This window comes from Hyaena hyaena, unplaced genomic scaffold (genome assembly GCF_003009895.1).
Source record: "Hyaena hyaena isolate Hyena2069 unplaced genomic scaffold, ASM300989v1 scaffold_341, whole genome shotgun sequence".
Lineage (NCBI taxonomy): Eukaryota > Metazoa > Chordata > Mammalia > Carnivora > Hyaenidae > Hyaena > Hyaena hyaena.
In genome coordinates, this window is record NW_024080973.1 from 372,974 (window position 1) to 394,496 (window position 21,523).

General features: G+C 45.0%; 1 protein-coding gene across 3 annotated transcripts in view; it reads left to right on the forward strand.

Moving 5' to 3' along the window:
• APBA1 (amyloid beta precursor protein binding family A member 1) overlaps window positions 1-21,523 on the forward strand; it is a 211,777-nt gene that overhangs the window by 123,137 nt on the left and 67,117 nt on the right. For all 3 annotated transcript variants that reach the window (XM_039249534.1, XM_039249535.1, XM_039249537.1), the window contains exon 2: window positions 18,191-19,422. In XM_039249534.1, coding sequence (XP_039105465.1) covers window positions 18,259-19,422 — 1,164 coding nt within the window. In that variant the 5' untranslated portion in view covers window positions 18,191-18,258. The remainder of the gene's footprint in view (window positions 1-18,190; window positions 19,423-21,523) is intronic.

Consider the following 21,523-nt stretch of genomic DNA (forward strand, 5'->3'; position numbering starts at 1 on the left):
CTTCAGATTAAAATGGTCTATTAAGTGCAGAGGACAATGATTAAGAAAAAACCTAAAGCCGCATTCTCCTGAATTTCCCAACACTAAGAATAGGCACAATACGTTGAAAGGTATCAGAGAGGAAAAACTACAGAAGGGCACCAGCTAAGCTAACCGGACGGCTCGTCAGCACCGTCGAGTGCTGGAAATACACTCCTCCAGCGCTGTCTTCAGACCCGCACCAGCAGGATCATCATCTGATGGCTTATTAGAAGTGCAGAATCTCAGACCCCACCGAGACCCATGCCTCAGAATCTGCATTTTAACAAGGTCCCGGGTGATGCGTACGCACATGAACAGGCTAGAATACAAAGGACAATGATCTCATGATATGAGGAAAAAAATGTTATGAGCTTAGAATTCTATGCCCAATGATCAGTGGAGTGTAAGAGCAGAATGAAAGTGCTTCAAGGCAAAGTACAAAATAGAAAAATTTTACCATTTTGGTGAGTGATGTGGATAATGAGGGAGTCCATGCATGTGTGTAGGCAGGGGGTTTGGGGGAAATCTCAGTACATCCTTCTCAATTTTCTTGTAGAGCTAAAACTACTCTTAGCAAATCTTTTCTTAAGAGGCTAATATTTAAATTACAGACATAGGGGTGCCTGGGTGCCTCAGTCAGTTAAGCATCCAACTCTTGATCACAGCTCAGGTCTTGATCTTGGGGTTCTGAGTTCAAGCGCCGTGTTGGGCTCCATGCTGGGAGTGAACCTTACTTAAAAAAAATTTTAATATAAATCACAAATATAAATAAAAATGTAATTATTAGACATTGGGAAATGGAAGGAAAGAGATTAAGTGAGCTAAAGTCTCACCTTTCATTAACTTCCCTGGCAGGATGTCAATAGATCTCGACTAAATTAAGTCAGTGAAGGGGTGCTTGGGTGGCTCAGTCGGTTAAGCATCCAACTTTGTCCTAGGTCACGATCTCACTGTTCCTGAGTTTCAAGCTCCACATTGGGCTCTGTGCTGACAGCTCAGAGTCTGGAGCCTGTTTCAGATTCTGTGTCTCCCCCTCTCTCTCTGCCCTTCCCCCACTCGCTTTCTGTTTCTCTCTCAAAAATAAACAAACATTAAAAATTTTTTAAAAAATTAAGTCAGTGAGGGGCCCCTGGGTGGCTTAGTCGGTTAAGCGTCCAACTTTCACTTAGGTCATGATCTCGCGGTTCGTGGGTTCGAGCCCTGCGTCGGGCTCTGTGCTGACTGCCAGCTCAGAGCCTGGAGCCTGTTTCAGACTGTGACTCCCTCTCTCTCTGACCCTCCCCTGCTCACTCTGTCTCTCTCTCTCTCCTAGAAATAAATAAAACATTTAAAAAAAAATTTTAAGTCAGTGAATTGTGATATATTATGTAGAGTTATGGAGGTAACCCATAGAACTGAAAACAGAAAAAGGGTGTTTTTTTCCCATTATCCAGTGATTCTTTTTTAAAATTGAGAGTTAGTGATTTGTTTTGGGGCCCCAGTGAAATACCCCATGCACTGATCGATTCGAATAACAAAAGCAAGCTCCAAAATGTTATTGTAGTAACACATTGAAGGTTAATTTACCAACAGTGGTACTCCAATGTAGATGATTTCTGGGTAGTAGGCAATTTCCCTCCGTGTGCTCGATTCAAGGATCCAGGCCACCTCCTCCTTGTGATTCTATTATCTGGTGGGTCTCGAACCCTTCTGCATTTAACCAGTGGATGAAGAAGAGAGCATGAACAAGGCAATCTCTCTCCTTCAATGAGCTGGCCCAGAAAAGTCTTCCTTCCCTTGGAGAGAACTAGTCACAGCCCCATCTAGATGCACAGTGGGCTTATCAATCTAGTTCTTGGCAACATTTCTACATGATGGCAAGTGAACTTCAAGGTTTGATGGGCAACAAACCATTTCTGACATGCTCTGTATTCAAATAGCCACGTAAATCTGGCGGGTACCCCTGGCTCTCTCAGCAAGGACGTGTGGATTCTGGACACTGGAAGGCCAAGCGTCCTGTAGGTAGAAAGAATGGCATGGCGAGCAGATTTGCTTTGGGTTGTTGGAATATCTGTAAGTCTTTTCCCTTGTTCTGGTATCATTTAGCCAAGCAATTTTTTGTAATTATTTTCTTTCATTCCGTACATGTGTCTCTTGTAACTGGATAGCATGTGAAGAATAACCAGACAATGTGCTTCTCTCCAGTGCTAAGTTAACACAGGTGACTTTGAAGGAGCCATATAACCTCTCTAATCCTTGGTGTCCCCAACTGTAAAATAAGGGACTTGGGCTTTGCTATGTCTTTCAGTTCTCAGTCTTTGCTCCTTTGTAATTGTGTTCATCAGTGAACTGATAATGTGGGGTTTCTGCAAATGCAGACTTCAGTGACCTGCACTAGAAGTTTCCATGTAAGTGTAGCACCTCTGAAAATGCTCTTTACCATCCCCACCCCACAAGCCACCCACAGAGACATCACTCGCCAGTAATGAGGCTCCGAGAAAAATAGAGGTTGAATGCCAGCATGGCGGCGAGGGACCTGACACGTGGTGAGAAATTTCCATCAGCAACAGAAGAGGAAGGTTTTACAGGGACTCAGTTCATGAGACCTACCACAAAGGCCTCCCCGGCAAAGAAGGCTGATCCGTTTTCCCAGGTCCTTACAGTTCAGCAAGCAGTCCCCATAAGGGAGGCAGAACAGGTCAATTTCATTACACATGTAGCGTCTTTTCAAAATACGTTCACGGTGTTTACATCAAAAAGGACAAAGAGGCATATGCTGAGAAGCCTCCATTCCCTCCTAGTTCCCATCTGCCTAGTTTTCGTTCCTCACCCCTGCCCTGTCCAAAAGAAATAACTACTAGTACTAGTTTTTTGTTATTTCAGAGATTTTTATCTATATGCATTCTTTTCCCTCCTTGTCTACATATATGACAATATTCATCATACACTGTTGTGCTTTAATTTAACATATCGGGGAGTTCTTTCTGTTGTTTGTACATAAAGATCACTTTCTTCATGTTTTATAGAACTCTGTCTATAACTGCTTTCGCCAACTTTCTAATAATGGACATTTTAGCTGTTTATGGTCCTCTGTGAACACAAACTTTTGTGATTTAAATGGGGTCCTATGGGGGTGCCTGGGTGGCTAGTAGGTTAAGTGTCTGATTTCAGCTCAGGTCATGATCTCTTGGCTGGTGGGTTCAAGCCCCACGTTGAGTGTCAGGCTCTATTCTGGCAGCTCAGAGCCTAGAGCCTGCTTTGGATTGTGTCTCCCTCTTTCTCTGCCCCTCCCCCACATGCTCTCTCTCAAAACTGAATAAATGTTAAAAAATAAAAATAAATAAAGTCGTACATAAGTCATTCCACATGCTTGTGTGTGAGTGCAATATGTAAATTTCTCAGTGGGGGAGTTTTCATACATGCTTTTTCAAACTACCCTTCATTGACCCACTTTATAGATGAGGCAAGGAGGTAGGAATTTATGATTACAAATCCAGGGCTGTAAACAGCCTGCCTGCCCGCAGGTGTGTTCTCCCTGAGCTGGAGCCAGATGGCTGTAGGGGGCACAAGGTCAGAGAGATTTCGTGTTGTAAGCTGACGCAGGAGGCTGTGGGGTAGATGAGCAGAACGACTCAATGGCCCCCTGGAGTGCAAGCCCAAAGCACGGGGCTCAGTTGTGGAGCGCTGGGAAGTCACAGCGGCAGATGCGAGCAGAGGGCTCTGAGGTCTGAGCAGGCACTTTGTGAGCCAGGAGCCCGGCGTGCAGCACCCGCCTCACTGGAGGCTCCAGAAATAACCTGTACGTACACATTGCAGTGTGGACTTTGAGCCAAGTGGCCAGGAGGTGACACCTTGTGCCAGTCAGGTTCCTGCCACCCATATCTGGACTCACCATGTCTTAGAATCAGGACAGTGGCAGAGATGTGGCCAACCCACATGCCGCTTAAGCTTAAGAGGGGTAGTGGACTAGTTTTGTTAAGGTGGAATAGCCCTGCTTGAATATTTTAAGTCATTAGATATATATTTATATTTTTATATTCAAATATAATGTGGATTACACTTATTTATATTATGTATTTATATACTTTATATAATATATATTATATTTATATGTTTGTATATCTATACTATTTTTGAGAGAGAGACAGAGCATGAGCGGGAGAGGGGCAGAGAGAGAGGGAGACACAGAATCCGAAGCAGGCTCCAAGCTCTGAGCTGTCAGCACAGAGCCGAACATTGGGCTCAATCTCACAAACTATGAGATCATGACCTGAAGTTGGATGCTTAACTGACTGAGCCACCCAGGTGCCCCTATATATATCTATATTTTTTACATATATGACACATATAACACATAAAATAAAGTATATATTTATAGATAATGACATTTTTTCATGTACATTTTAGAGCAGTTTTAGGTTCACAGCAAAATTTAGTGGCAAGTACAGACATTTCCCTCATAGCCCCTGAACTATACATGCATAGTCTTCTCAACTATCACTACTCCATTCCAGAAGCTTCATTTATTACAGCTGATGAACCCCCATCAAAACACCATTGTCACCCACGGTCCATAGTCCATATTAGGGTTCATTCTTGGTGGTGTACATTCTATGAGTTGACAAGCATCTTATATTCTTTTCTTTGTGCTACATTAACTCATTTAATTCTCCATAACTCCATGAGGTGGGTGCTACTATCACCCCCATTTCGAGAACAGGAAACTGAGGCACAGTAAGGTTAAGTGGCTTGCCCAAGATCACCTGGCCAGTGAGTGCTGGAATTGAATTTGAATAATTGAACCTCAATGTTATGGTCTTAACCAGTATGCCTGGCTGCCTCTGACTCGATTCCCTAACCCCTGGGACTCTCTTTCCCCTTGCCACCCCTTCTCCAGGTGAGAGAAAAGGGTTCTCTGTGTTCTTACTCTGCCTGGCTTCTCCAGAGCCTCATTGCCTGTTTGAGGAATCTTTGAGCAACTTCTGCTCTTCTCTCCGAGCAGGGGCCGCAGGTGCTGAAAGGCGGGGCTGTGGGTTAGTATGGTCTTGAGCCTGAAGGTTATCTTCTGGGGGGACAGAGGGGAAAGGGAGTGATGGAGAGGGGAGAGGAGCAGGTATAGCGGCCCTGGACTTGGGGCCAGAGAGAGCTCAGATTAAAGGACAGTGGTGAAGATGAGAGGAGAGGAATATGAGACCGGACCCCTTGGGAGACTGATGACAGTGCCCAGGCGGTATAGGACTTGGTTCGGGTCACAGCAACAACCAGGCTTTGCACTCATTCATTTACTTATTCATAATCTCCTGTTATTTGAAGGGAAAATTCTCATAATTTTCATAATTCTCATAATTCGAGGGTCTTTTGTTTGTTGAACAGGGTGATGGAGGAGGGTGACGGTTTACACTTCTGGAAGAGTTTGAATACAACTAAATTGTTCTGCAAAAGAAAAGGAGAGAGTTGGGAAACGTAGAAGGAAGAAGTAGAACTGCACTATCCAATATGGTAGCCACCAGCCACATGTGGTTATTGAGCACTTGAGATGTGGCTAGTCCTAATTGAGATATGCTGTAAGTGCAAAATTCACATTGGATGTTAATGACTTAGTAGGAAAAAAAGAATGTAAATTGTCTCAGTAATAATTGTTTATATTGATCATGTGCCAAATGATAATATTTTGGATATGTGAGGTGTATAAAATATTAAAGTTAATTTTACTTCCTTTATGTTTTTCAATGTGACTGTAGACATTTTAAAATTACATTAAAATATAATGTGGTTCACATTATATTCCTCTTGGGCTGTGATGATCCAGAAGGAAGGGACAAGATCCGTGAAGACTCAGGTCTATAGAGGAAGGTTTGTGACAGGGAATCCTTGAAGCCAGAAATCCAGAAAGCCATTTTCTTCTTTCCCCACATTATGTTTCTTTCCCTATTAACTTTTTGCTAACATGACTGATTAAGAGAGTTGATTGTCATATGAGGCTTTGAATCAATATGGGATTTCTGGTTCATCAAATTCAAGTCACTACCAATGTTGCTACTTAATTGTTGCTTAATGGATTTTGTTCTTTGGGAGTTGTGAAGCTGAAGAATGAAGAGCAAACCTTTCTGAATTTACTCTTTTTAATCATCTCATATAGTCCTTGCATATCAGATTTGAGGTATAAGTGAAAAAATGTTTGAGGACGATGGCCAGCAGACCCCAGACTACTTTCTTGATCTGCGAATTAAAAAAAAGGAAGCTTGGAAACAAGAATTTAATCCAAAGCCTCATAATTAGGATCGTGGCTGCTATTCTGGTGTGAATCTAGGAAAGGAAAATGCTAGAGGAAGCTACAGAAAACTTGAGCCAGCAAGTTACCTGGCTTTCTAATGAGCCAAATAATTTGTAAAAGTAACAGTAGCAGTAAATTTGAGGTGATGTGGTCTCAAAGGAAAGACTCCATTTTAATGAATTACTGTTCAGTTCATCCTCAGCCTGATATTTCCCTGTTTCCCTGTCCTTTTGCAGTATGAAGTAATGAGCCTCTGAAAACTAACATAGCTGAACTGATTTTAGAGATTTACTATCTTTAACACTATAGTGCTGAGTATGCATGGTTTTCCGTGTAATAACAGAAATATCAGGACAATGAGCCCAATTGTTTACAACTGGTGATTTAAGACTCCTGAACTCAGTGTAATGTAGCAACAGAGATAATAAATGTAGTGGGGGGTAAGGAAAAGAAGTTGTAGGGGTGCCTGGGTGGCTCAGTCAGTTAAGCGTCTGACTTCGGCTCAGGTCATGATCTCATGGTTCAGAGGTTTGAGCCTCACATCGGGCTCTGTGCTGACAGCTAAGAGCCTGGATCCTGCTTTGGATTTGATGTCTCCCCCTCTCTCTGTCCCTCCCCTGCTCATGCTCTGTCTCTGTCTCTCAGAAATAAATAAATGTTTAAAAAAATTTTAAAAAGAAGTTGTATAGGGGCATAATAAAGGAGATTGTAACAGAAAAAAATGCTAAGTCTGTTAAACCCTCAATACATATGGATTATGTAGATATGTTTGATTTTATACCAGGTGAATTTCACAAAAATTGAGATAGACTTTTAATCGGCTTTGATTTCCAGAGAATGTTCCTTGAGTTTTCTAGAAAATTTGCAAGATTTCCCCTCTGAGTTTCCATGATTGCCTTAAGCTTATTTCCTGTGTTTTATTGAAATAAGAATGATAAATGAGTGATTCGATTGTTAAAATGCTAGATGAAGAGCCAAACAATAAGGAAGTCTGCAGAAATTCTGAATTTTCTCTTTAATCAAAGGCTGGGTTGCGATCAGGGCTTTGGGGTTGGCATGACTGAATTAATTCAAGTAGATGAATTAATTTCCCCGCCCAGTTAGTGTTAGCCACAATTATACAGATTTCAAGGTGCATGAAAATAATGAACCTGATTTTGCAGCAGTCACACAAGAATGCGTTCATTCGGATGGCCTCTGCCCCTCTGCTTACCTGCAAAGATAAAATGCTTATGGTAAAGATGTGGCCATTGGCCAAACAATTTTTAAAGCCTTCTTTTGGAATTGAATTCAGAGCTTGAAGACTTTTTAATAATCTTGGCTGGTGCACACCTTCATCCTTTAGGGATGGATTTGATAATTTGGAGAACATCAAATAGCATTCACAGCCCAGTCTTATAAATAAGGTGGATAATAAATCTGGATGATACCCTTTGAGGTCAGAAATCAAATATAACTAAACATGAGTATAGAATATTGAAAACGATTTGCTGGTCGCTTCAAAACCTTTAAATTAACTTTGAAATCAATTCCAATAGAGGAGTGGCCAAAGTGTTTTGGGCAAAGGCAGTGAGTGCCCTTGGAACATGCAAGTATAGAGTCTGCCAAGGTGACTATTCTAAACAGGATTACCCCAATTTAGATGTTTGTTTAAAAAAATCAATCACATCACTTTATAGGCTCGATGAAATGTAATAAGAAAAACATGAACAGAGAAATCCAGATGAACCTACATCCAACCCTTTCAGCACTGAATGACATTGGTCATGTTATTTAACCCTTCTGAGCTTCTGTTTCAAAATTAGCAGTTGGAGATAATAATTCCCACTGGGACTGTTGTGAGGGTAAGAAACACAGAATGGAGAGCACCACACATATTGGCGTACATACATAGTAGGGTTTGTGATTATTATTTGGTGGATTTGTTTATGCCCAGCCTTATTTCAAGATGATTAGAAGCAACTTAAATGCTTATTTTCCATCCCTACATAGACTTCTTGGGAAAGAATAATAATAAGTATACCACATGCTCAAGGCATTTATATTAGCATTAGTGGTTTAAAAAAAATTTTTTTTGCTTTCTAAAAACTATGTATTGATCTGTTAAATACTAATTATGGTGTGCGCAGAAAATGCACTAAGGAATCTCAAGTAGCACTTACAATGTATCAGAAGCCATTGTGTGTTATATATATTAACATATCATCCAATAACCCTATGATGTAAGTACTATCCTCATTTTAGCAATGATAAAATTGGATCATTTGCTCTAAGTTATCTAAAGTCAGAGAAAGTGGTGATGCATCACTAGTACGTGATGAAACCACGATACAGATGGAGGCAGTCTGCCACCCACACCTGTCCCCTTAACTACTACAATATCTCATTCAGTGTGTAGATGATGACATCTTTTAGACATAGCTTTGATATTTGAAGAATATCAAGCACCATTCCTAGCCAACTCTTGTAAATAAGGTAAGGGATAATCCTTTGATGGCAAAAATCAAATGACTTAACACTAGAATAGAATATTGAGAACAATTTGAAATTTTGAAAGCCATTTAAACACATAAAGGAGTAGCCAAAGCATTCTGGGCAAAGGCAATGGCCTTGAAACATGAAAGTATACAGTCTACCAAGGACGGGGACCCACCCACCTATGTTGGGCAGGTGCTGAAAGGCAAGTTCAGCTGCAAGTGTGGATGAAAGTATAGTCCAGCAGGCATTCCATCATCTCTAAAGGATATGGCATCCATCAATGAGTGGCCATCCAAGAAAGCCATTAGCATTCTTGACCCAGAAAATGGGGTATCTATGGTGTTGAAGCAGCCAACTATGGGGCAGTCTGTGTACAGGGAAAGAAATCAAATCACTGGATGGAATTAGGATCAGAGGCCAGATCCTAATTCTGGAGGTAGGGGGAAAGCTAGGTCTAAAATTAGGATTGAATAGGGACTGGGAGCTGCCTGAGCTTGCAGTTGATAGACTAGGGCAATACGAGGTCAAGTGGCTTCTGTCCTTGGAAGAGGAGAGATATAGAGGCAGAGGTCCAGACAAGACAGACAGACAGGTAGGTAAGTCTTTTATGCCCATTATGCTTCCTGCGTGGATTTTCCATGTAAATTCCCTGATCCCATGTAGCTTCTGGAGAAGAAGTACAGTGATGCTGAGAAGACACAGCAGAGCCTGATATAGAATTTCCCATTAGGGTGCCACCTTCATTATGTTTACTATAGCTCTAGTATTTATTGTTTTATGTCTGTCTTTAAATGATTTATTTTTTTGGTCATCTGCCAACATGGGTATCACACATTTGGTATCAGGCTTCCAGCAGTAAGTAGATGGGACCTCAAATTAGATAATATGCAGATAGGCAGAGAGTTGAATAGAGGGAATCCCCACCACCATTACCACCCATAAGCCTGTAGAGAAGGGAAGGGAGCCATCATGAGAAGCCATTTGGAGTGGGCCACCTTCAAGGGAAACTGAAGATGTCCATCCCACATGTTCTCTGCAAAGCAGAACAGGGTCAAGGGCACAGCTCTGAGTTCCAAACACAGAAACCTCACCCTGGTTGACATCTGGCCATTCAGCAATACTCCTTGGGTTCAAGTGCTCAGCTCACTCTGAAATCATTACCAGTACTATCTATCAAGCTAAGCTTCACAATTTCAGGCACAGGAATATCAAGGGAAGCAAAATAATATTTCACCGGGGTAAGATGTGCCAAGTAAGGAGGCTTTTCCTGACCATGTGAACCTATTTAAACTGGAAATGATTTTAGGATGGAGAAATGTGTATCCTATATCTTTCTTTGCTTCCAGTATCATTACACTTAATTTCCAAATGAATCAAAGGAGATTAAGCTTTAATGAATGCTATTTTTTAAATTTCTGTCTTCTATCTGTCACCCTTGTAAATAGATGCATTGAGTTTAGAAAGTTGATGATTTGCATGGGGTTCTTGTTGTCCTTTGGATTCACAGTTGGTCTAACTTCCAGAAGAAAAACATATTTATAGAGTAGGGATGATGGGTAGGAAAGAACACCTGGGTATTCTTATTCTGTCACCTTTTTTTTAAAATGAGAACCATTAATCTCCCAGCCTGTGTGGATGGTGTGTGTGTGTGCGAGTGCATGTGTACACGTATGCACAAATGCGTATGCATACGGCATTGAGGGCACAATGCTGTTCAGCAACCAGAACTGTTTATTGCTTTGGAGATGAATATATTACCACAGCCTCAGGGTCATCAGCAGCCTCTGCAATGGCTTGGTGACGGACATCATGTTGACAGGAAATGTATGTGTGCAGGTGGATTAGGACAGGCTACAGTCCAAAGAAATAGGACTTTCCTTCCAACGCTGGCAGGAGACAATGAACAACATTCCTTAAGTCCATGGGAGCTAACTGTACTCCTTAAATATACACAAAAACATAAAAACATATATATGGAATCGTATTGTTCTTTCTAGTTCTTTTCTCCGGGAGAGAGAATGGGTAGTACCATCCGTCCTGTTCTTTTCCTGCATCTCTGTCTCCCACCTCTACGTGTTTTCCCCGCACCTACATCACTGCCTTCCCCAGACCTTCCGTGTTAACCACCTGTTATGACTCCTTTTGTTCTTCTTCACCGTGCATTTTGTCTTCAGTCAGACCTGTTTTCTAAAACTACTTCTGAAAATGTTAAAAGGGACAGTCTATTGGAAATTCTTGGCAATGACTCCTTAAGGACAGATCAGCCAAAGTCATTTACAGCCTTCCCTTCCATTCATCCCAAACCAACATGAGTCTCAGCTAACATTCTGAGATACTTGGATTAGCTGCTGACTTGAGAAGTGTTCTATTTATAAATCGTGCACTGCAGCAGAATTCCTTTCCTTTGTTAACCTTTTCTAGCTGGCAGTAGAACATTCCAGAACTAGGGGCTAGAAAGGCACCTGTGCTTCACTACTGGCAGCCTGGAATCCTTCATTCCTACAGCGAGGACACCACAGCACCCCCTCTTCATGTTGTGTCGGAGCTCCTGCAGCGGGACTGTTTTGCCTCTTGTCTTCTAGATCACACAACATTTTTGTAGAGGGAGGCTGATTTTCTTCAACCAGCCGCTCCTCCTCCCTTTGCCCTAGTATCCAGAGGCAATGGGCCCTAATCAAGGCCATTGATTGGATGAAGGCAGTCTTCTCCCAGGCCCCAGTTCTCAGGATGCTTATGGGCTCATGAAATTAGACCCTATAAGAACAGCAGCACTCATATGACTCACTAAGGGGATACAGTTGTGGTAGTTGTTTTAACCATACCTCCTTTGGTAGCTTGAACCTATTTCCTTTTGTACGTATCAGCAGGTATTATCATTATTAGAGCTGTCTGCCTTGAAGGCTGGGACCATGCTTTAGAAACTCTCGTATGCCCTTTACCTTTGCATGGTACCTGACACGTATCTAATAAATGCCAAGTGGATCAATACATTCAAATGTAGGGAAACACTGGATCACTAGAATTCTTCAGGAACTTAAAGAATCAGAAGAAGGTAGAGGAGGGGCACCTGGGTGGTTCAGTTGGTTGAGCATCTGACTCTTGGTTTCAGCTCGGGTCATGATCCCAGGGTTGTGGGATTGAGCCCTGTGTCAGGCTCCATGCTGAGGAGCAGGCTCTCTCTGTTTCTGCCCCTCTACCAGACCTACTCTCTTTTTTTTTTTCTCTCTCTCTCTCTCTCAAATAAAAATAATTGTTTAATAAAAAAAAAAAAAGGTGGAGGAGGTGCATGGGTGGATGAGGGCAGCAAAGATTCAAGTGAGAAAGAAGAAAGGAGTTCTCCAAAGGATGAGCATGCCATGGCTAGAAGACTCCAAATATTGAGGGCAAATGGATTTTTTTCTTTTAATCACTAAAACTTCATTGACTACCAACTGTGCACTCTCTGTGCTTGACACTGGGACATCAAAGACAAGTGACAAGCTGTCTTTTCCTGAGGACTTCATATTTATAAAGGATTGTTGCTTAGTGTGACAGGTGCTGTGCTATAATTTATATATATATGTATATATATATAAAATATCACATATATATGTGATATATATTCTATATACAAGATATGTATTATACATATATATACAAGATGTGTCGTATATATGTATATACATATATATACGACACTAGACAAAGTAAAGTGGGGACAAAGTGAGGAGTTCATGAAGCCTCCTCACTCCCCTGAATGAAACCAGTCAGTGGCATGCCAGTTTACTTGAGATAAAATTCCAACTCTTTACCAAGATGTACGAGGCCCAGCCTTGCCAGTGCTTTCCATCTCCCCATCCTCATTTCCATCCACACCACCCCCTTTTCACTCACAAACATTGCTTCTGCCCTTGAACATAGCAAGTGCCTTCTTGCCTCATGGCCCTGCCCTCAGATTTTTTCATGGCCACCCCTTCCTGATCATTCCGGCCCCAGCTCGAACATCGCCTCCTCTGGCCACTATCTACATAACCTCCTCTTCTTGGTCACCTGCGATGTCTTTACCATTTTATTTTCTTCATAAGACATTTCACTATTTGGAGCTAGCCTGTTTATTTATTTACATAAGCACAGTCTGTTCCCCTCTCCTTTCTCTTCACCTCCCTCCCCTACACCCCCCCCAACCCCATGCAGTAAAGTGGAGGCTTCAAGAATCAGAGAAGGGTGTCTGCCTTGGTCACCACGCTGCCCCAGTGCCTAGAACATTGCCTAGAGGCTGGCACATCATAGACAGTCCTCGGGTGTGAACTTGCTCTGGGGAAGACAAGAAAGATCCATGAAAGATGAGAAAGATTCACCAAGCATAGGTGAAAAATATGCTGAGATTAGGGAAGGCAGGGAGGGTCCACATTGGCAGTGTCAGAACATGGGGTGCTGGTGCGGTGTGGCAGTGAGGCTGGAGGAGTGACTTGGCTCTTGGCTTTGTTTGCCTGGAGTAGGACTCAAGAACCCAGACCTAAAGCTGGATAGCGGGGTCAGGTGCCATTTCCAGCAGCTCGGTGGCTTATGTGACCCGGGGCAATTACCTAGCCCCACCATGCCTCCATTTCCTCAGTTTTAAAGTTTTTATTTACTTATTTTGACAAAGAGAGAGAGAGCACAAGCAGGTGAAGAGCAGAAAGAAGGAGAAACAAAATCCCAAGCAGGCTCCACGCCATCAGTACAGAGCCTGACGCAGGGCTTGAACTCATGAACCATGAGATCATGACCTGAGCTGAGATCAAGAGCCAGACGCTAAACTGCCTGAGCCACCCAGACACCCCCATTTCTACAGTTTTAAAAGAGTCAATCATTCTCTCTAGGGAGAGAGTAGAAGGGGACTCTCTTCATATGCTAGAGTGAGGATTAGCAAGCAAGTCATCGAGTAGAAAATGCCTACCAGTGCCTGGTATAGTTAACTAAGCATTTGTACTGTGCACGAAAGGGGAATCATTAAAGAGTTTGAAAAACAGGGTTATGGGCTTCAGATTTGTATTTTGGAAAGATCATCCAGCTAGGCACAGGGTTAGCCCCCTGGAGAGGGCTGAGACATTAGTCAAGGAAACAATTATGTAAATGAGAAAGACCAAGGCAAGGCAGTTGGAGTGGGGGGTGATGCAGGAGGTATGAAGACAATGGACTTGGTCATCAGTTTGGGGAAGGAGGCGAGGGGATGAGATGAGGCAGTAACGATTCCCGGATTTGAGGGGGGCAACTAGGGGTGCTGGTATGCCATTCACCCACACAAGGGATATAGGAGAGGGCCAGGTTTAGGATCCCGGTGGGCAGGGAGGGTGGGGAGGCGTGGTTTGTTCTGCGGTGTGAACTCTGGGTGCAGCGACCCAACAAGGAACCCCCCTCATCTTCCTGGATAGGAATCCGATGCTAAGACGCTTAGCACTGTACATACTGGTACTTAATAAATATTAGCACTTAATATTTAATGTTTATCTTTGCTTTTTAAGCAAATACTGTGAGAAAAGTCTAGGTCCACACTTGAGTTTTTCCCTTTAGAGTTCTCTAAGTAGAACTACTGAGGTGAAGGTATGTTACCTTTTAAAGACTTTAATTCACCTTGCAAGTCACTTTCAAAAAAATAAAAGAAAGGATTTCCACCATAACCTAGCCTCATTATTTTTTTTATCAACACCACTGCCAAAATCCCAGGGTATGGGGAGGAGTCCTCTCATGTGCTACCAATGGAACTGGCCAAGACCATCAGGTCCGTCCTTTGGAGCTGCTAATTGCCTTAGTCTCTTTGTCTTGGGGAAATCCCTCAAATCAATGTCTGCTATTAATTAGCACGTTGCCAATACCACAACCCAAACTATATTCTTGAAACTGTGACAGTGAGTGAAATATAAATACTCCCCTAAGGCTTGGGGATGGGGGATGAAGATAGTGCACTTAGAAATCTCCACGGTACTGGGATACCTGGCTGGCTCTATCAGTTAAGTGTTCGACTTTAGCTCAGGTCATGATCTTGCAGTTTGTGGGTTCAAGCCCTGCATCAAGCTCTGTGCTGACAGCTCAGAGCCTGGAGCCTCCTTCAGATTCTGTGTCTCCCTCTCTCTCTCTGCCCCTCCCCAACTCCTGCTCTCTGTGTCTCAAAATTAAATAAACATTAAAAAAATTTTTTTAAAGAAATCTCCACAGTACTATACATTATTTTAACAATATTTTCCTCCAGAGAATGGGCTTCTTGTAACTTTCTTCGCCATGATTTTGTGTACATAAGTGCATGGAAATCCCATTTCCTTTGAATCCATAAGTGCTCTATGAGAGGGTACCGTTTGCCATTTTAACCCAGAAAAAACTGAGACTTCATATATATGTATATGTATATATATATATATATATATATATATATATATATATCAATAGATGTTCATCAGTAAAATCTATTTTCACTGGAGACAGGGTTTAGGCCAGTTCTGCATGTGATTATCATGAATTGCTCCACTGGCCATTCATACGCTTTGGATGCTTATTACTCTATTTCTTTTTTTATTTTTGTTTATTTTTTTAAATTTATTTCTAGGAGAGAGAGAGACAGTGTGAGCATGGGAGGGTCAGAGAGAGAGGGAGACACAGACTCCGAAACAGGCTCCAGGCTCTGAGCTGGCAGTCAGCACAGAGCCCAACTGTATTTCTAACACTGGCTACACACAGCTGACATATGTCAGGAAAACGGTACCCAGGGAAGTGTTCGATAGGCTCGATATCAAGAACACTTGATTTGTGTCCATCAGACTGAGATTTGTACATTAGTTTTTAATTTGTTGTCTTTTCCAGAGAGTCCTCATAGAGGAAATGTGGGTACACTGTTCTTCTCCATGTGCTGTATTGAACTGGATATCTGTTCTGTATTTTCCATGATCCACACAAGGCCACTGAACCAGGGGGCCCTCCGCACCAATACCTGCCTCTTCGGTTCAAAGCATTAACCACCCATCGACGTCTGAACAGAGCCTCATACTTGCTTTTGGAAAATTTTCTCATGCCTAGTCCTAATCCCTGTTCTCAGGCGTCAGTGAGGAGATGCCACGATATTTATGAGGAGACTGGGTCTCATTTGTATGAAATGGGACTCCTGTCAAGGAAAGCAAGCAATAAGGATTGATCATCTCTAGTAAACCATAATTGTTTTCTTCCCGTGTGTCAGTCGGCCGAGGGGAGGAAAGGGGGTGGATCCACCGAAGAATGGGGAAAGAGAATATTTCTGCTTAAAAGTGAACTTGGTAGCTCCAAGATGCCCTCCTTTACTGCTGAGGTTGTCAGAGTGCTGGAAGGAAATTCCGTGGTTGGAGTGGGGAGCTGAGTAGAATAGAGTCCATTGCAATATTAGAGAGTCAATCAAATGTCCCTAGTCCTCCCTGAGCTTTCCGCTAGCTCCATCAAAGAGTTCATGTCCCAGGGCGCCTGGGTGGCTCATTCAGTTAAGTGTCCGACTTGGGCTCAGGTCATGATCTCATGGTTCATGAGTTCGAGCCCTGCGTCAGGCTCTGTGCCGTCACCTTAGAGCCTGGAGCCTGCTACAGACTCTCTGTCTTACTCTCTTTCTGCCCCTCCCCTGCTCATGGTCTCTCTCTCTCTCTCTCTCTCAAAAATGAATAAATATTTAAAAAACTAATAAAAAAAAGAGTTCACGTTCCATCCATTTTGTCCAGTTGTAACGTGGGAGAGTTCTCCAAAAGAACACTGTAAGAAAGCCTACTTACTGTTGAACCCATTTACTGCAGGTATCTTGAAAGCATAGGGATCCTACCTGTTTTTGTTGTTCTTTCATCCTTTATCTTTATTTCCAAACACTGGACACATTATGCTATAAATAAGCATAATAATATAGGATAAGACTAATTGTGAGGTTGAAACCACGTGTCTCTAACTATAGGTTTCTTTAAAAATAGGTAAAGAGACATACCCATATATATATATATATATATATATTTTTTTTTTTAATGTTTACTTATTTAGGGGAGGAAGGGGACAGAGAGAGAGGGAAAGACAAAGCAGATCCCATGCTCAGCATGGACTCTGATGCAGGGCTCGATCCCATGACCATGATATCATGACCTGAGCCACAGAAATCAAGAGCCGGGCACTTAACCAGCTGAGCCACCAGGCAGCCCGAGACATACCCATATTTAATTTTTTTTTTGTTTTTTAATGTTTTTTAAAATTTATTTCTGAGAGAGAGACCACATGAGCAAGGGAGGGTCAGAGAGAGAGGGAGACACAGAATCTGAAACAGGCTCCAGTCTCTGAGCTGTCAGCACAGAACCTGACGCGGGGCTCGAACCCACGAACCATGAGATCATGACCTGAGCTGAAGTCAGATGCTTAACCGACTGAGCCACCCAGGCGCCCTGAGACATACCCATATTTTAAAGAAATCCGCCATAATTTCCACATAGCCAGCCAGCTATCATGGTAATTAATAGAGTCAGAGAATTTTTAAATCCAGGGTGTATGCAGAAGGACACTAGTTAGTGTTTCTTTAAGTGTATTTGTCAGAACACTGGCCTCTAGGGGAAAGGGGGGGGGGAATCCTGGTCACACAAATTTGGGAAACCCCCCATCTTGTGTCTTCCTCCTGGATCATTCACAATGAAAAGTCAACTCTAAGTCAGCATTTCCCAAACGTGCTTGACCAGTCTTTTGCCCTGTGGAACAGCTGTAGGAAATAAGTGGGATCTCACAGTGCAGGCTCAGAAAATGAAGCCACTTGTCCCAGGTAACAAGAGCCAGAAAGGACAGAAAGGACAAGAACCCTCTGGTGGTAGCTAGCCTGCCTCCGAATGTCTGTATCCTTGTATTGACAGCAGTAGCTCAAAACATTTCGAGATAATTTTTTTTCCCTTGCAATCTATTTAAAGAACCGTTTCTAAAGTATCTAGCATCCTAGTTTAATTTGGAGAGATTTATCCCGTAGCAGATGGAAAATGTGTCAATTGGCCCATTCAATTTAGTAGTACTCTTTATTCATATGCATCAGAAATGAACCTGAATAGTAAGCCTCGTCGTCGGAGGGAAAACAAAACGCTCACGAGGCTCTCCGTCTGAGGGGTGGGGAAGGGAGAAAGCCAGTTAGCAATCAGGCAAGTAGCTGTGTAATTACAAGTCACGATACATGCAATGCAGAAAATGAACTATGCGCTGTCAGATTGGGTTTAAATTTGCAATCTTTTTTTTTTTTTTAATTGACCCGGATTCAGAAAGGGTCAACAGCGGCTGTTTTTTTTTTTTTTCATATCAAGGGATAACTTTATTTATTTACTTACTTATTTATTTATTTATTTATTTTTACCAATAGTTTATTGTCAAGTTGGTTTCCATATGACACCCCGTTTTTCTGGGAGCTCAGCCCAGAACGAGGGTGAAGCCCGTTAACAGCCCGTCCCCTTCTTGTCTTCCCAGCCGAGTGGAGCAAAATGAGAGCGCAGTGAGCCGGCCCAGCCTCTCCCGCGGCCGTCCCGACGCCCACCATGAACCACTCGGAGGGCTCCGCGGAGGCGGAGGTGACCGACGAGGCGGCAGGCGGGGAGGTGAACGAGTCGGTGGAGGCTGACCTGGAGCGCCCCGAGGCGGAGGAGCAGCGGCGGCGGCGCCATGCCCGCCGCCCCGGGCGCGCCGTCGAGGACCCGCGCGCGCCGCCGGGGGCGCAGGACGAGGAGGAGCGCGGCGACTGCCTGGCGCGCTCGGCCAGCACGGAGAGCGGCTTCCACAACCACACGGACACGGCCGAGGGCGACGTGATCGCCGCCGCCCGCGACGGCTACGACGCGGAGCGCGCGCAGGACGCCGAGGACGAGAGCGCCTACGCCGTGCAGTACCGGCCCGAGGCCGAGGAGTACACGGAGCAGGCGGAGGCCGAGCACGCCGAGGCCGCGCAGCGCCGCGCGCTGCCCAACCACCTGCACTTCCACTCGCTCGAGCACGAGGAGGCCATGAACGCGGCCTACTCGGGCTACGTGTACACGCACCGGCTGTTCCACCGCGGCGACGACGAGCCGTACGCCGAGCCCTACGCCGACTACGGGGGCCTCCAGGAGCACGTGTACGAGGAGATCGGGGACGCGCCCGAGCTGGAGGCGCGCGACGGGCTGCGGCTGTACGAGCGGGAGCGCGCCGCCGCCGCCGCCGCCGCCGCCGCCTACCGCCAGGAGGCGCTGGGCGCGCGGCTGCACCACTACGACGAGCGCTCCGACGGCGAGTCCGACAGCCCCGAGAAGGAGGCCGAGTTCGCGCCCTACCCGCGCATGGACAGCTACGAGCAAGAGGAGGACATCGACCAGATCGTGGCCGAGGTCAAGCAGAGCATGAGCTCGCAGAGCCTCGACAAGGCGGCCGAGGACATGCCCGAGGCCGAGCAGGACCTGGAGCGCGCGCCCACCCCGGGCGGCGGCCGCCCCGACAGCCCCGCGCCGCGGGCGCCGGCGGGCGGCGAGGCGGCGCCGCGCTACAGCCAGGAGAAAAGGGACGCCATCTCGCTGGCCATCAAGGACATCAGAGAGGCCATCGAGGAGGTGAAGACCAGGACCGTGCGTTCGCCCTACACCCCCGACGAGCCCAGAGAGCCCATCTGGGTCATGCGCCAGGACATCAGCCCCACCAGGGACTGCGACGGCCAGAGGCCGGGGGACGGAGGCGTAAGTACGCGCGGTTCGCTGCGCGCGGGGCCGTGCTTGCCCGCGGGAGAGGACTTCACGAGAAAAGGGGTCCTGGGGTGGGGGGGGGGCCCAAACCGTGCCCACCTGGAGCCGCGGAAGCGGCTTGCGCTAGGCGCGCCTGAGTGCGACAGGTGGAACCGAGTGGGAGTGTTGAGGGCACCTCGAGGGCTGGCTGTGAATCAGCGCTTCGCAGACTGTGCCTTCTGGAGGCGCTTGTTCAGAAATCGATTTCTAGGCGCGTCACACTCCTCCCACCCCTCATTTCTCACTTAGGAGGCCCCGGGTGGGACATGAGAATTTGCGATTTTATTCTAAAAAAAATTAACGTTGATTTATTTTTGAGAGACAGAGAGAGACAAAGCACGCGAGCAGGGGAGGCAGAGAGAGAGGGAGACCCAGAATCTGAAGCAGGCTCCAGGCTCTGAGCTGTCGGCACAGAACCTGACGCGGGGCTCGAACCCACGGACCGTGAGATCACGACCCGAGCCAGAGTCGGCGCTTAACTGACTGAGCCACCCAGGTGCCCCGAGAATTTGTAATTTTAATGTCAAGTAAAAACCGTGGCTGGGTTGAGCAAGGAGAGGCTTGATCGGAAATGCTTTTTGCAAAGGGGAGACAGGTTCTTTTGTATCAGGGGATGGGGCAGGCCTATAGCAATAGAAGAACATCTGACTAGAGGATCCGCAAGGGTCTCTGGGGCTGGGCAAAGACGGTCTCTCTTTTTTTAAAAAAGTTTTTTAATGTTTTATTTATTTCTGAGAGAGAGAGAGAGACAGCATGAGCAGGGGAGGGTCAGAGAGAGAGGGAGTCACAGACTCTGAAACAGGCTCCAGGCTCTGAGCTGGCAGTCAGCACAGAGCCCGACGCGCGACTCGAACCCATGAAGCGTGAGAGCATGACCTGAGCCGAACCGACTGAGCCACCCAGGCGCCCCAAGAGAGGGTCTCTTTTATAGAGAGGAGTAAAGTGGGCTGGAAAGAAGGAGGCGTAGGGAACAGGGATGAAAGCCTGGCTTGAATGCCTTGCAGAAGACAGTATGTTTTAACTGGAGGCCAGCCTGTTCCCACAGGGGCCCTTGAGGAAGGGTGGTAGGCTGGCTAAGAAGTTCAAGGACCTGGAGGAAGGAAAAAGGTTCAGCCAAAGATTAATTAACGGACATTGTATTCTGACTAATGGACAGTGAGCTAATCATTTGTCAGGCAAAGAAAGTGACCTTGGAGGGTCTGTGTCTGACCTTGTCACAGGTAAACAAGGGGACACCTGTGAGTCTTAAGTAAGTCATAGGGGGAGGGGGCTGGACTTTGCAGTAAGCTATTTCCGGAACGCAAAAGGATAGGGGGAGGTTTCCTTAACCTTCGCTGTTGTCCGGAATCCTAGGGCTCAGGTGAAGTTCAACAATGTCAAGTAGGAGGGCCCCAGGTGGTGCTGATGCTGCTGGCCACAGGACCACAACTTGAGAGCCACTTTCTTAAAGTCATCCCGCAGTAGTTTGGAACCGCCATTGTGGCATCTTTGGAGGATATCAGGGGAATCTTGCTGAGTTTTTTCCTGCTAGGAGTTTCTGCCCTTTTTCACCCACTGTACCTCACACTGTGGCTCTCAGTAAGGGAGCCAGAGCACCCTTCTCCCCAAAAGTCCTTTTTGGGGTTTTAAACCAAACTGTGCTTCCTTGGGAAGATGTACAGAAAGCTCTTGCTGCCCCTGCTAATATTTTATTTTCCAGTTATGAAATATCTAAGAAATTTGATGACACGGCGAGCTTGGATGTCACAGTCCATTCAAAATAAATCAAGAAGACTAACCTTTGTCTCCACAACCTGGCGCTTTAGCTTCTCTATCTTCTCTTTCACTTTTCCATTCGCTTGAATAATTTTTAAGCACTTTCATTTAAAGTGTGAGCTTGGAACGAAGGAAGGGTTAGGAGGTTAAATTCGGTTTCATTTAATTCTGCATTCTGTGATTGCACCAGGTTACTTCTCAGTCCATCTTTTGGAGTGAGAAGCCATTATTGGAAACTGTTCATTCTACTTACGCGCGAAGGGCTATGGAGGTCAGAGGGATCTTCCACCTCCTCTTTAGG